Raw genomic sequence first — 14978 nt, forward strand, 5'->3', positions numbered from 1 at the left:
TTGCCAAACAAAATAATAATCAAAGCTCAAAACAATAAAATAAACAAAAGCCTAATAATAATCTGAATATCAAACTTATCCAACATTTTAATTCCTAATATTGTATTTTTCATCTACTGCTCCTGTATTATGCTCCAGAGCTGCACTCACTATTCTACTGGTGCAGTCACTGTGTACATACATTACATTACTTATCCTGTACTGATCCCGAGTTACATCCTGTATTATACTCCAGAGCTGCACTCACTATTCTGCTGGTGCAGTCACTGTGTACATACATTACATTACTTATCCTGTACTGATCCTGAGTTACACCCTGTATTATACTCCAGAGCTGCACTCACTATTCTACTGGTGCAGTCACTGTGTACATTACATTACTGATCCTGTACTCATCCTGAGTTACACCCTGTATTATACCCCAGAGCTGCACTCACTATTCTGCTCGTGCAGTCACTGTGTACATACATTACATTACTTATCCTGTACTGATCCTGAGTTACCTCCTGTATTATACTCCAGAGCTGCACTCACTATTCTACTGGTGCAGTCACTGTGTACATACATTACATTACTTATCCTGTACTGATCCTGAGTTACCTCCTGTATTATACTCCAGAGCTGCACTCACTATTTTACTGGTGCAGTCACTGTGTACATGCATTACATTACTTATCCTGTACTGATCCTGAGTTACATCCTGTATTATACTCCAGAGCTGCACTCACTATTCTGCTGGTGCAGTCACTGTGTACATACATTACATTACTGATCCTGTACTGATCCTGAGTTACCGCCTGTATTATACTCCAGAGCTGCACTCCCTATTCTGCTGGTGCAGTCAATGTGTACATACATTACATTACTGATCCTGTACTGATCCTGAGTTACATCCTGTATTATACTCCAGAGCTGCACTCACTATTCTGCTGGTGCAGTCACTGTGTACATACATTACATTACTGATTTTGAATTACATTCTGTATTATACTTCAGAGCTGCACTCACTATTCTGCTGGTAGTCACTATGCACATGTCACATTACTGATCCTGAGTTACCTCCTGTATTATGCTCCAGAGCTGCACTCACTATTCTATTGGTGCAGTCACTGTGTACATACATTACATTACTTATCCTGTACTGATCCTGAGTTACATCTTGTATTATACTCCAGAGCTGCACTCACTATTCTGCTCGTGCAGTCACTGTGTACATACATTACATTACTTATCCTGTACTGATCCTGAGTTACACCCTGTATTATACTCCAGAGCTGCACTCACTATTCTACTGGTGCAGTCACTGTGTACATTACATTACTGATCCTGTACTCATCCTGAGTTACACCCTGTATTATACCCCAGAGCTGCACTCACTATTCTGCTCGTGCAGTCACTGTGTACATACATTACATTACTTATCCTGTACTGATCCTGAGTTACCTCCTGTATTATACTCCAGAGCTGCACTCACTATTCTGCTGGTGCAGTCACTGTGTACATACATTACATTACTGATCCTGTACTGATCCTGAGTTACCGCCTGTATTATACTCCAGAGCTGCACTCCCTATTCTGCTGGTGCAGTCAATGTGTACATACATTACATTACTGATCCTGTACTGATCCTGAGTTACATCCTGTATTATACTCCAGAGCTGCACTCACTATTCTGCTGGTGCAGTCACTGTGTACATACATTACATTACTGATTTTGAATTACATTCTGTATTATACTTCAGAGCTGCACTCACTATTCTGCTGGTAGTCACTATGCACATACATTACATTACTGATCCTGAGTTGCCTCCTGTATTATACTCCAGAGCTGCACTCACTATTCTGCTGGTGCAGTCACTGTGCACATACATTATTGATCCTGAGTTATATCCTGTATTATACTCCAGAGCTGCACTCACTATTCTGCTGGTAGTCACTATGCACATATGTCACATTACTGATCCTGAGTTACCTCCTGTATTATACTCCAGAGCTGCACTCACTATTCTGCTGGTGCAGTCACTGTGCACATACATTATTGATCCTGAGTTATATCCTGTATTATACTCCAGAGCTGCACTCACTATTCTGCTGGTAGTCACTATGCACATATGTCACATTACTGATCCTGAGTTACCTCCTGTTTTATGCTCCAGAGCTGCACTTCTCTGTGCCTCCATTAATTTGTGTATCTGTGTATCCTCAGCATTGCTGGAAGTGTTGCGGAGAGTTATGACACGGAGAGCGGCTTTGAGGACTCTGAGAACGATATTGCCAATTCCGTGGTCAGATTCATCACCAGGTTCATTGATAAAGTGTGCACGGAGAGCGGAGTGACGCAGGAGCACATCAAGAGCCTGCACTGCATGATCCCAGGTATTCCTGCAGGGCGCGGCGCAGAGAGCCAAGTTGCCCCTTCCATTATTTAGTATAATGTATCCTTGACATTGCTCTTCTTTTGGCCCCCCCTTCAGGTATTGTCGCTATGCACATTGAGACACTGGAGGCCGTACATCGGGAAAGTAGGCGACTACCTCCAATCAAGAAGGTGAGTGGAGGGGGTGTAGTTATCAAGTATTAAGTACATCTTAAAGGAAATGTTCACTACGGAACTACTTGTTCGACGCCAGGTGGGTGACTTGACATTGTTGTCCTGTGACCGCTGCAGCCGATCATCAACATTCCATCAATCTGATCAGATAGGTGACGTTTTGTCAATGCAGCGCTGATCCGATGAATCAATCTTAGTAAATCCTCCTCTTGTATTTTGTACTCGCCTCCTCGGGGACGTTACAAGCACAGATTTATTCTTGTCCTGGCGACAAACACAATATGGTGATTTATGTCTGAGCCCCGATGACCCCACAAGGGCCTGACACATTCCTGCTGCGGACCCCAGAGGAGCCGTTCACTATTAGGCTGTAATTACCCCACCTAAACCCTGGACTTTATCATTTAATGTTAATCAAAATTCCAGATGTCCAGATCATGGAATACTTCTACTGTATCATCATTCTGCTTATTATGTTTAATAATTGCAGCCTAAAATCCTGAGGCCGGCCCTGCTGCCCGGAGAAGAGTTTGTGTGCGAAGCCTTACGTGTCTTACTGGACCCGGACGGGAGGGAAGAAGCCACTGGAGGAGTTCTCGGAGGACCCCACATTCTGCCTGCAGAGGGCGCCCTATTCCTCACTACATATCGAATCATTTTCAAAGGCACTCCACATGACCCACTAGGTATTCATAGTCATTACTCAGATTTCATTGGTGACGTAATTACTATAATACTGCCCCCTATGTACAAGAATATAACTACTATGATACTGCCCCCTATGTACAAGAATATAACTACTATAATACTGCCCCGTATGTACAAGAATATAACTACTATAATACTTCCCCTATGTACAAGAATATAACTACTATAATACTGCTCCTATGTTCAAGAATATAACTACTATAATACTGCCCCTATATACAAGAATATAACTACTATAATACTGCCCTCTATGTACAAGAATATAACTACTATAATACTGCCCCTATATACAAGAATATAACTACTATAATACTGCCCCTATATACAAGAATATAACTACTATAATACTGCCCTCTATGTACAAGAATATAACTACTATAATACTTCCCCGTATGTACAAGAATATAACTACTATAATACTGCCCCTATGTACAAGAATATAACTACTATAATACTGCTCCTATGTACAAGAATATAACTACTATAATACTTCCCCCTATGTACAAGAATATAACTACTATAATACTGCTCCTATGTACAAGAATATAACTACTATAATACTTCCCCCTATGTACAAGAATATAACTACTATAATACTGCCCCTATGTACAAGAATATAACTACTATAATACTGCTCCTATGTACAAGAATATAACTACTATAATACTTCCCCTATGTACAAGAATATAACTACTATAATACTGCCCCCTATGTACAAGAATATAACTACTATAATACTGCTCCTATGTTCAAGAATATAACTACTATAATACTGCCCCTATATACAAGAATATAACTACTATAATACTGCCCCTATATACAAGAATATAACTACTATAATACTGCCCTCTATGTACAAGAATATAACTACTATAGTACTGCCCCGTATGTACAAGAAGATAACTACTATAATACTGCCCCTATGTACAAGAATATAACTACTATAATACTGCCCCCTATGTACAAGAATATAGCTACTATAATACTGCCCCTATATACAAGAATATAACTACTATAATACTGCCCCTATATACAAGAATATAACTACTATAATACTGCCCTCTATGTACAAGAATATAACTACTATAGTACTGCCCCGTATGTACAAGAAGATAACTACTATAATACTGCCCCTATGTACAAGAATATAACTACTATAATACTGCCCCCTATGTACAAGAATATAGCTACTATAATACTGCCCCTATATACAAGAATATAACTACTATAATACTGCCCCTATATACAAGAATATAACTACTATAATACTGCCCTCTATGTACAAGAATATAACTACTATAATACTGCCCCGTATGTACAAGAAGACAACTACTATAATACTGCTCCTATGTACAAGAAGATAACTACTATAATACTGCTCCTATGTACAAGAATATAACTACTATACTTCCCCTATGTACAAGAATATAACTACTATAATACTGCTCCTATGTTCAAGAATATAACTACTATAATACTGCTCCCTATATACAAGAATATAACTACTATACTGCCCCCTATGTACAAGAATATAACTACTATAATACTGCACCCTATGTACAAGAATATAACTACTATAATACTGCTCCTATGTACAAGAATATAACTACTATATTACTGCCTCCTATGTACAAGAAAATAACTGCTATAATATTGCCCCCTATGTACAAGAATATAACTACTATAATACTGCCCTATGTACAACAATATAACTACAATAATACTGCTCCCTATGTACAAGAATATAACTAGTATAATACTGCCCCTATGTACAAGAATATAACTGCTATAATACTGCTCCTATGTACAAGAATATAACTACTATAATACTGCCCCTATGTACAAGAATATAACTACTATAATACTGCCCCTATGTACAAGAATATAACTACTATAATACTGCCCCTATGTACAAGAATATAACTACTATAATACTGCCCCTATGCACAGGAATATAACTGCTATAATACTGCCCCTATGTACAACAATATAACTACAATAATGCTGCCCCCTATGTACAAGAATATAACTAGTATAATACTGCCTTCTCTTTTCTCAAGGAGGCAGCTTTCTCTCTGCTCGCTGTTCTCTCTGTTATCTGATGACTCGCTGCTCCTCGGTGAAGCGTTGCGGTTTTCTGTGTTGCTCTTTGTCTGATATATGGCGGTTACAGATACAATTGATGGGATGGAATTTGCTGGGAATCTCGGTGATAAATACCGCTCTAAGTTGATGCTGATTTGGCAGATTCTTCCATTAATTTTGTATCAGTGACGCATTATTCTTCATATGAAACAGATTATATGTAATTATCGGCGAGTACATCCACCCTCCGCCGCTCGCAGCACCGCACTCTTTTTTCGGGCGTCCTGCAGCAGGTTGAGGCCATTATGTGGAATTATTGGCTTTTTTGCTGTGTATTTTGGGCAGATTAATGGGACCCTTTTTGTCCGGTGTGAAGTCAGCGCGGCTGTTTGTGTATATTTTGGTATTTGTGTATTTATCCAGCGCTGACCTCTTTGTATCCTCCGCTGTGTACATTATCCCCAGTCCAAGAACAACTTGTACCTATTTCACACAGAGGGACGTTTCTTAAAGGGCCGATCAGTCAATGTCAAGATGAAGAGGAAGGGGCCTAATGCAGCGCAGTCATTAATAAGGCAGATTAACGAGCCTTATACTGAGGAAATGAGGAGACGGACAATACACAGAAGCTCCTCTTGGGATTTGCAGATTGTGGCTCTTGCAAATACTAGAAGGGAGGCTTCAGCGCTGCCATGAGCCAGTGTTGTACAAGTGCAGATCTGGGCTTCTTATCTGCTCCTGGAAAAGCAGAGTGACAACCTTATAGGAGTGCCTTCCAATAGGGTCCTCATTGCATTTCCATATGGGTGCTATCCAAGAACTGTCACCATTGCGATTTCCGTAGGGGTGGCATCAAATAAAGTGACTATTGCCATTTTTGTAGAGGTGACATCCAATAAGGTCACCATTGCTGTTTCTGTAGGGGTGCCATCCAGTAAGGTCACCATTGCTGTTTCTGTAGGGGTGCCATCCACTAAGGTCACCATTGCCGTTTCTGTAGGGGTGCCATCCACTAAGGTCACCATTGCCGTTTCTGTAGGGGTGCCATCCACTAAGGTCACCATTGCCGTTTCTGTAGGGGTGCCATCCACTAAGGTCACCATTGCCGTTTCTGTAGGGGTGCCATCCACTAAGGTCACCATTGCCGTTTCTGTAGGGGTGCCATCCACTAAGGTCACCATTGCCGTTTCTGTAGGGGTGCCATCCACTAAGGTCACCATTGCCGTTTCTGTAGGGGTGCCATCCACTAAGGTCACCATTGCCGTTTCTGTAGGGGTGCCATCCACTAAGGTCACCATTGCCGTTTCTGTAGGGGTGCCATCCACTAAGGTCACCATTGCTGTTTCTGTAGGGGTGCCATCCACTAAGGTCACCATTGTTGTTTCTGTAGGGGTGCCATCCACTAAGGTCACCATTGCCGTTTCTGTAGGGGTGCCATCCACTAAGGTCACCATTGCTGTTTCTGTAGGGGTGCCATCCACTAAGGTCACCATTGCCGTTTCTGTAGGGGTGTAATCCACTAAGGTCACCATTGCTGTTTCTGTAGGGGTGCCATCCACTAAGGTCACCATTGCCGTTTCTGTAGGGGTGCCATCCACTAAGGTCACCATTGCCGTTTCTGTAGGGGTGTAATCCACTAAGGTCACCATTGCCGTTTCTGTAGGGGTGTAATCCACTAAGGTCACCATTGCCGTTTCTGTAGGGGTGTAATCCACTAAGGTCACCATTGCTGTTTCTGTAGGGGTGCCACCCACTAAGGTCACCATTGCCGTTTCTGTAGGGGTGTAATCCACTAAGGTCACCATTGCTGTTTCTGTAGGGGTGCCATCCACTAAGGTCACCATTGCCATTTCTGTAGGGGTGCCATCCACTAAGGTCACCATTGCCGTTTCTGTAGGGGTGTAATCCACTAAGGTCACCATTGCCGTTTCTGTAGGGGTGTAATCCACTAAGGTCACCATTGCCGTTTCTGTAGGGGTGTAATCCACTAAGGTCACCATTGCTGTTTCTGTAGGGGTGCCACCCACTAAGGTCACCATTGCCGTTTCTGTAGGGGTGTAATCCACTAAGGTCACCATTGCCGTTTCTGTAGGGGTGTAATCCACTAAGGTCACCATTGCCGTTTCTGTAGGGGTGCCACCCACTAAGGTCACCATTGCCATTTCTGTAGGGGTGCCATCCACTAAGGTCACCATTGCTGTTTCTGTAGGGGTGCCATCCACTAAGGTCACCATTGCTGTTTCTGTAGGGGTGTAATCCACTAAGGTCACCATTGCCGTTTCTGTAGGGGTGCCATCCACTAAGGTCACCATTGCTGTTTCTGTAGGGGTGCCATCCACTAAGGTCACCATTGCTGTTTCTGTAGGGGTGTAATCCACTAAGGTCACCATTGCTGTTTCTGTAGGGGTGCCATCCACTAAGGTCACCATTGCCGTTTCTGTGGTGGTGGCCACGGACTAAGGTCACCATTGCCGTTTCTGTTGGAGTGGCATCCACTAAGGTCACCATTGCCATTTTTGTGTAGGGGTGCCATCCGGTAAGATCCCCATTGCCGTTTCTGTAGGGGTGACATACAGTAAGGTCACCATAACTTTCCCACAATGAGCCTGAATGTCTTTTCGTCTATTTTCTCCAGTAATACACCCCCCCGCTCTCCCATACTAATGCACAACCCTCTCTTAAGCACAATTTATGGATAGACATAGTGGACAAAATTGTGTACCCTGCAGTATCTTTAGCTCCCTTTGTGTGTTTCCTGCAGATAGGAAGAGGTGTCACTGATTAATGTGTTATCTTTTTGGGGTATTTTTGCCATTTGTTGCAGTCGGGGAGCAGAACGTCATCCGCAGCGTCCCTATCTCTTCCATTACAAAGGAGAAGAAGATCAACGTCCAGAACCACCTGCAGCAGAACATGCAGGAAGGCCTGCAGATCCGCTCCGCCACGTTCCAGGTAGCCCCCTCACCACCACCCCCATCATTCTCTGCTCCGAAAACGCTTGTTGAAGGGATATTCCCATTCTGTGCATTTATGGCTTATGCAAAGAATTTGTCATAAACATAAGATCGAGGCCGAGATCTTGATAATGATGATAATTGAAGCGCAGAGTCTATTAGAAAGTTGCAGAACTTTTCACTTTACAATGTCTTTAATTATGAGACCACCATCCGTTATGTGCAGGTGGGTTACAATTCTCATTCTGAAGCCATTTTTGTATACGGGGCTTTACCGTCCATCAGCATGACAGCGGTCAGTGTTTCGGTCTTGCTGCCGCTCATCAGCACCAGGCTCCTGGCCACCATTGTACTGTTCCTCCCATCGGTCGGGGTCTGGGATGGCTTATTTGCAGGGTTGCATTGCCGGCAGGGGGACATCCCACGGGTCCTTTTCTGGAAAAAAGGTTGCACTGTGAAAAAGTATTAAAGTCGGGGCGATATCTTAATCCGCGGGAGCAGAAAATATAAGGGGGGATTTGAAACAAGTTCTTGGTCAATGTCATGCAACAAGGTCGTATTATATAGATTCACGTGTTTTTTTGGGGTTTTTCCTCTGTTATTCCTGTTTTTTTTCCCCCTTGTAGTTGATTAAGGTAGCATTTGATGAAGAGGTCAGCCCCGAGATGGTGGATCTGTTCAAGAAGCAGCTGATGAAGTTCCGCTATCCGGTGTCCATCTTCAGCATGTTCGCCTTCGCGGCAGGACAGGCGGCTCCGGCCATCATTTTACCAAAGCAGAAGGAAAAAAACACCTCATTCAGGTAACAAGTCCGGCCGTCATCTCCGAGGCCGCAGAACGGGTGTAAGAATCCCAACGTGTAATATGGCCAGACCTTGAGGATTGTGGGCCATGTAGTGTATGCTTAGTCCGAGTGATCTGATCCATGCTCGTATTTTTAGGACTCTCTCCAAAACCATCGTTAAGGGGGCAAAACGGGCTGGAAAAATGACCATCGGGCGCCCGTACGTGGCGAAGAAGAAAACGGGAACGATATTGGAGGAACGCGGGAGCCGAAACGAGGACGATGACATCTCTGGTATTGAATTGGCTTCTTTTTTCCTTTTAAATTTGGCTTAGACCTCCTTCACACATGTGTTTCCGGTACGTGTGACGTCCATTTTCACACGTACCAGAGACACGGACACACGTAGACCTATCAAAATAAATGGGTCTGCTCACACCTCCGTGTTTTCTCATGGACATGTGTCCATGTGGTTCACACGGATGTCCATGTGCTCCACACGGCAACATGTCCATTTTTCTCCAGCAGCACAGGTGTCACACAGCCCGCACACTGATGTGATCCCGTATCGGAGAAGACACGTGTCTTTCAAATATAATGATTTTCTATACCCACCTGTCTTCAGCGCTGCTGTCACTTGCTTCCGGGCCCGCTCATTATGCTCATGCATATTCACTGCACTTCGGACCCGGAAGCAGCAGCAGCTTCGGAGACAGCAGCTCTGGGGACAGGTGAGTATAGAAAATCATGCTGTCCGCGTGCTATGTGGATGTCACACGGATAGGACACACTGAACCCACATGGATACACACACACATACAAACCTTCACGGATCGTGCAAAACGTGTGTGTTTTGCATGGACGTGGGAAGAGGCCTTAGAGATTGAGAGCTGCGTACAGAAAACAGCTGTCAAAGGAATCAGTGCAGAGCCGGCCATGTTTAGATATATCAGGCGGCCCCTTTGCACTTTTCTGGAGGCCGGTTCTCCCGCACTGATGGGTCCAGAGAGGTCAGCGTCACAGATACACTAATTATCTGTACTAATATTGACTGGATTATCACTGATGAAGGAGCAGGAATCCTAGAAACGTAGGCGCCAGTGATCTCACTTCTTGCACAGGACTGTCGCACTACAAGTACTAGCAATCCTTTCCTCCCAGCCAGGTTGCATCATCTTTTTATATATCGCCTTAGTGTCCGATGATAACGAGCTGCCGAGTGCAACGCTGAAAGCGACGGAGAAATCCACGATGGAGCAGCTGGTGGAGCGCGCTTGCTTTCGGGACTACCAACGCCTGGCGCTGGGGACCATCAACAACAGCTCCACGCGGTTAAAATCGGAGCACTTCCGCGTGACGGCCATGAACAGAATGTACTCCCTGTGCAGGAGGTGGGTGACCCCTCTACCTTGTGCTTTCGGATTCCTCTCTGACCCCGATCCTTGGATCCCCGTGGCACCCGATCAGTGGTCGGCAAAGGTTGGGTGACCACAAACTGGGATACTACCTAAGCTAATTAGTGTACATTGTTGTTTGTAGCTACCCCGGCCTCCTGGTAGTGCCGCAGTCGGTGCAGGACAGCAGCTTGCAGAAGGTTGCTCGCTGTTACCGCCACCAGAGGCTCCCGGTTGTCTCCTGGAAAAACTCCAAAACAAACGCCATTTTACTCCGCTCCGGAGGCTTCCATGGGAAAACTGTTGTCGGTCTCTTTAAATCTCAGAATACGCACACGGCCGGTGAGTGATGAGACCCTGATCATCCGGAAATCCTGATCGTCTGACACACAGCGGTGGCCATTACTGTCATTTATCCCGTATTTGTTGTCTTGTCAGCTCCGGCCTCTTCTCTGGAGTCGTCAAGCAGCATCGAGCAAGAGAAATACCTCCAAGCCCTGCTCAACGCCATCTCTGTCCACTACAAAATGAATGGCAACAGCACCCTCACTGTACGGCCCACGCTGGCCCTGTCACCAGGTACGTCTGACCCAAGAGACTGCAATCACACAGTGCTTTAAAAGGCAGCAGAATAGTGAGTGCAGCTCTGGAGTATAATATAGGATATAACTTAGGATAAGTAATGTATGTACGCAGTGACTGCACCAGCAGAATAGTGAGTGCAGCTCTGGAGTATAATATAGGCTATAACTTAGGATAAGTAATGTAATATATGTACGCAGTGACTGCACCAGCAGAATAGTGAGTGCAGCTCTGGAGTATAATACAGGATGTAACTCAGGATCAGTACAAGATAAGTAATGTAATGTATTTACATAGTGACTGCACCAGCAGAATAGGGAGTGCAGCTCTGGAGTATAATACCAGATGTAACTCAGGATCAGTATAAGATAAGTAATGTAATGTATGTACACAGTGACTGCACCAGCAGAATAGTGAGTGCAGCTCTGGAGTATAATACAGGATGTAACTCAGGATCAGTTCAGGATAAGTAACGTAATGTATGTACACAGTGACTGCACCAGCAGAATAGTGAGTGCAGCTCTGGAGTATAATACAGGATGTAACTCAGGATCAGTACAGGATAAGTTATGTAATGTATGTACACAGTGACTGCACCAGCAGAATAGTGAGTGCAGCTCTGGAGTATAATGCAGGATAAGTAATGTAATGTATATACACAGTGACTGCTCCAGCAGAATAGTGAGTGCAGCTCTGGAGTATAATTCAGGATGTAACTCAGGATCAGTACAGGATAAGTTATGTAATGTATGTACACAGTGACTGCCCCAGGAGAATAGTGAGTGCAGCTCTGGAGTATAATACAGGATGTAACTCAGGATCAGTAATGTAATGTATGTACGCAGTGACTGCACCAGCAGAATAGTGAGTGCAGCTCTGGAGTATAATACAGGATGTAACTCAGGATCAGTACAGGATAAGTTATGTAATGTATGTACACAGTGACTGCCCCAGGAGAATAGGGAGTGCAGCTCTGGAGTATAATACAGGAGGTAACTCAGGATCAGTGCAGGATAAGTAATGTAATGTATGTACACAGTGACTCCACCAGCAGAATAGTGAGTGCAGCTCTGGAGTATAATACAGGAGGTAACTCAGGATCAGTACAGGATAAGTAATGTAATGTATGTACACAGTGACTCCACCAGCAGAATAGTGAGTGCAGCTCTGGAGTATAATACAGGAGGTAACTCAGGATCAGTACAGGATAAGTAATGTAATGTATGTACACAGTGACTGCACCAGCAGAATAGTGAGTGCAGCTCTGGAGTATAATACAGGAGGTAACTCAGGATCAGTAATGTAATGTATGTACACAGTGACTGCACCAGCAGAATAGTGAGTGCAGCTCTGGAGTATAATACAGGATGTAACTCAGGATCAGTAATGTAATGTATGTACACAGTGACTGCACCAGCAGAATAGTGAGTGCAGCTCTGGAGTATAATACAGGAGGTAACTCAGGATCAGTGCAGGATAAGTAATGTAATGTATGTACACAGTGACTCCACCAGCAGAATAGTGAGTGCAGCTCTGGAGTATAATACAGGATGTAACTCAGGATCAGTAATGTAATGTATATACACAGTGACTGCTCCAGCAGAATAGTGAGTGCAGCTCTGGAGTATAATTCAGGATGTAACTCAGGATCAGTACAGGATAAGTTATGTAATGTATGTACACAGTGACTGCCCCAGGAGAATAGTGAGTGCAGCTCTGGAGTATAATACAGGATGTAACTCAGGATCAGTAATGTAATGTATGTACGCAGTGACTGCACCAGCAGAATAGTGAGTGCAGCTCTGGAGTATAATACAGGATGTAACTCAGGATCAGTACAGGATAAGTTATGTAATGTATGTACACAGTGACTGCCCCAGGAGAATAGGGAGTGCAGCTCTGGAGTATAATACAGGAGGTAACTCAGGATCAGTGCAGGATAAGTAATGTAATGTATGTACACAGTGACTCCACCAGCAGAATAGTGAGTGCAGCTCTGGAGTATAATACAGGAGGTAACTCAGGATCAGTACAGGATAAGTAATGTAATGTATGTACACAGTGACTCCACCAGCAGAATAGTGAGTGCAGCTCTGGAGTATAATACAGGAGGTAACTCAGGATCAGTACAGGATAAGTAATGTAATGTATGTACACAGTGACTGCACCAGCAGAATAGTGAGTGCAGCTCTGGAGTATAATACAGGAGGTAACTCAGGATCAGTAATGTAATGTATGTACACAGTGACTGCACCAGCAGAATAGTGAGTGCAGCTCTGGAGTATAATACAGGATGTAACTCAGGATCAGTAATGTAATGTATGTACACAGTGACTGCACCAGCAGAATAGTGAGTGCAGCTCTGGAGTATAATACAGGAGGTAACTCAGGATCAGTGCAGGATAAGTAATGTAATGTATGTACACAGTGACTCCACCAGCAGAATAGTGAGTGCAGCTCTGGATCCACTAATCTACAGTACTCTGAATCCTTCATTCTGTAACCTGCTGACTGCATTCAGAAAACTAGAAAAAAAGATATTGAAAATTAAAGAGATTAATTTGGCAGTGACTTTTATCCTTGAGGCTTGGTGGCTCCTATAACTACAGCAGTGCCAGTAACATGATATTTAGGGGTAGATGGTGGGATCTTTCCCAGTGCGGGTTCTATCCCATTATCTGCCGCTGACCCCCGTCTTATAGACAATTATTAGTTAATGTAGTAGATGATACTAGTATAGTATAGTGCAGTTGGGGCCGTTATATCTATGGTTCTGGTCTCTACCAGCCTCCGGGGATCATGTGATGGGGGTCCGGTTCACTGGAAGGTAATGCGGGTACGTGGCAGCGGAGACTCGTGACTGGAAAAGTTGCCTACTTAAAACTTTAATCAGCTTAGCTCTTCCTTCCACGATTCGTCCTCTTCGCTGGGAAACCGGAGCCCTGCGGAAATCATGCATGCTTGGCTTTCCTTAACATCTAGAGCCGTAATCCATTAATTGTCTCATCTAACGATTCCCATGGAGGAAACCCACCAGCGGTGGGGGAGGGGGGGTATGGAGCTTCACGTGTCTCGATTGTAACATTCTCATCCCATGTTTTTGTCTTGTATTTAACCTGTTTTTGTTTCTTTTTTCCCATTTTATTAGTTGTTTTTTCCACTGTTGTTTTACTTGTCCATGTGTTTGACTGACTTCAGGCAGCGCCAGAAAGAGCTCCCGGTTGAGCGGCGGGGCTAGGCATGTTGTGCCGGGACACTTGGATGGCAGTCCGTCCAATAGCTTTTCCCGAGGAGGTTAGTAAGTGAGAGCGCCATGGCTACAAATTATTTTGGTGAGAATCCCATCCAGCAAGACGTCCATCCATGCAGCCGGTGGTCCTTTAATAATGCTCCGTCCCCCGAGCATTACCGTTCCAAAAAAGAAAGCTTAGTAGCACCTAATATAAGTTATTAAATAGTCCCAATTGTTTGGGGACCTCTAACTCCCAGCATGTTGTGTCCATCACACCATTAGGAGTTTATTTCCCCCATTTTATTTACGGACGTTCATTCCATTGTATGATTCTATCTGGGAACGGCGGAGTTTGATGCTTCTTTCTCGCTCCCATGGATGTCACTCGCTCATTTTTTTCCATTGTATGATACTTTCTGGGAACGGCTGAGTTTGATGCTTCTTTCTCGCTCCCATGGATGTCACTCGCTCATTTTTTCCCATTGTATGATACTTTCTGGGAACGGCTGAGTTTGATGCTTCTTTCACGCTCCCATGGGTATCACTCGCTCATTTTTTTGCTCCACGTAACAGTGCCTACATATCCCATCCAACCAATGACATCATCATCTCCAACTTCCATCATCCTCATCATTTCAGAGAAGGAATTATTGGATCCCGGAGGAGGATAACTACTGGTAGACATCAT

At 44.0% G+C, this 14978-nt stretch overlaps 1 protein-coding gene across 1 annotated transcript in view; it reads left to right on the forward strand.

The window, feature by feature from the left end:
- The window catches only part of SBF2 (SET binding factor 2), a 321660-nt gene that overhangs the window by 259581 nt on the left and 47101 nt on the right, over positions 1 to 14978 (forward strand). Inside the window, exons 20-29 of the mRNA XM_075325834.1 lie at positions 2207 to 2376; positions 2475 to 2548; positions 3042 to 3237; positions 8169 to 8296; positions 8925 to 9100; positions 9240 to 9376; positions 10278 to 10473; positions 10622 to 10818; positions 10915 to 11055; positions 14257 to 14352. Of these exons, the coding sequence (XP_075181949.1) occupies positions 2207 to 2376; positions 2475 to 2548; positions 3042 to 3237; positions 8169 to 8296; positions 8925 to 9100; positions 9240 to 9376; positions 10278 to 10473; positions 10622 to 10818; positions 10915 to 11055; positions 14257 to 14352 (1511 nt within the window). The remainder of the gene's footprint in view (positions 1 to 2206; positions 2377 to 2474; positions 2549 to 3041; positions 3238 to 8168; positions 8297 to 8924; positions 9101 to 9239; positions 9377 to 10277; positions 10474 to 10621; positions 10819 to 10914; positions 11056 to 14256; positions 14353 to 14978) is intronic.

This window comes from Anomaloglossus baeobatrachus, chromosome 10 (assembly GCF_048569485.1).
Source record: "Anomaloglossus baeobatrachus isolate aAnoBae1 chromosome 10, aAnoBae1.hap1, whole genome shotgun sequence".
Classification (NCBI taxonomy): domain Eukaryota; kingdom Metazoa; phylum Chordata; class Amphibia; order Anura; family Aromobatidae; genus Anomaloglossus; species Anomaloglossus baeobatrachus.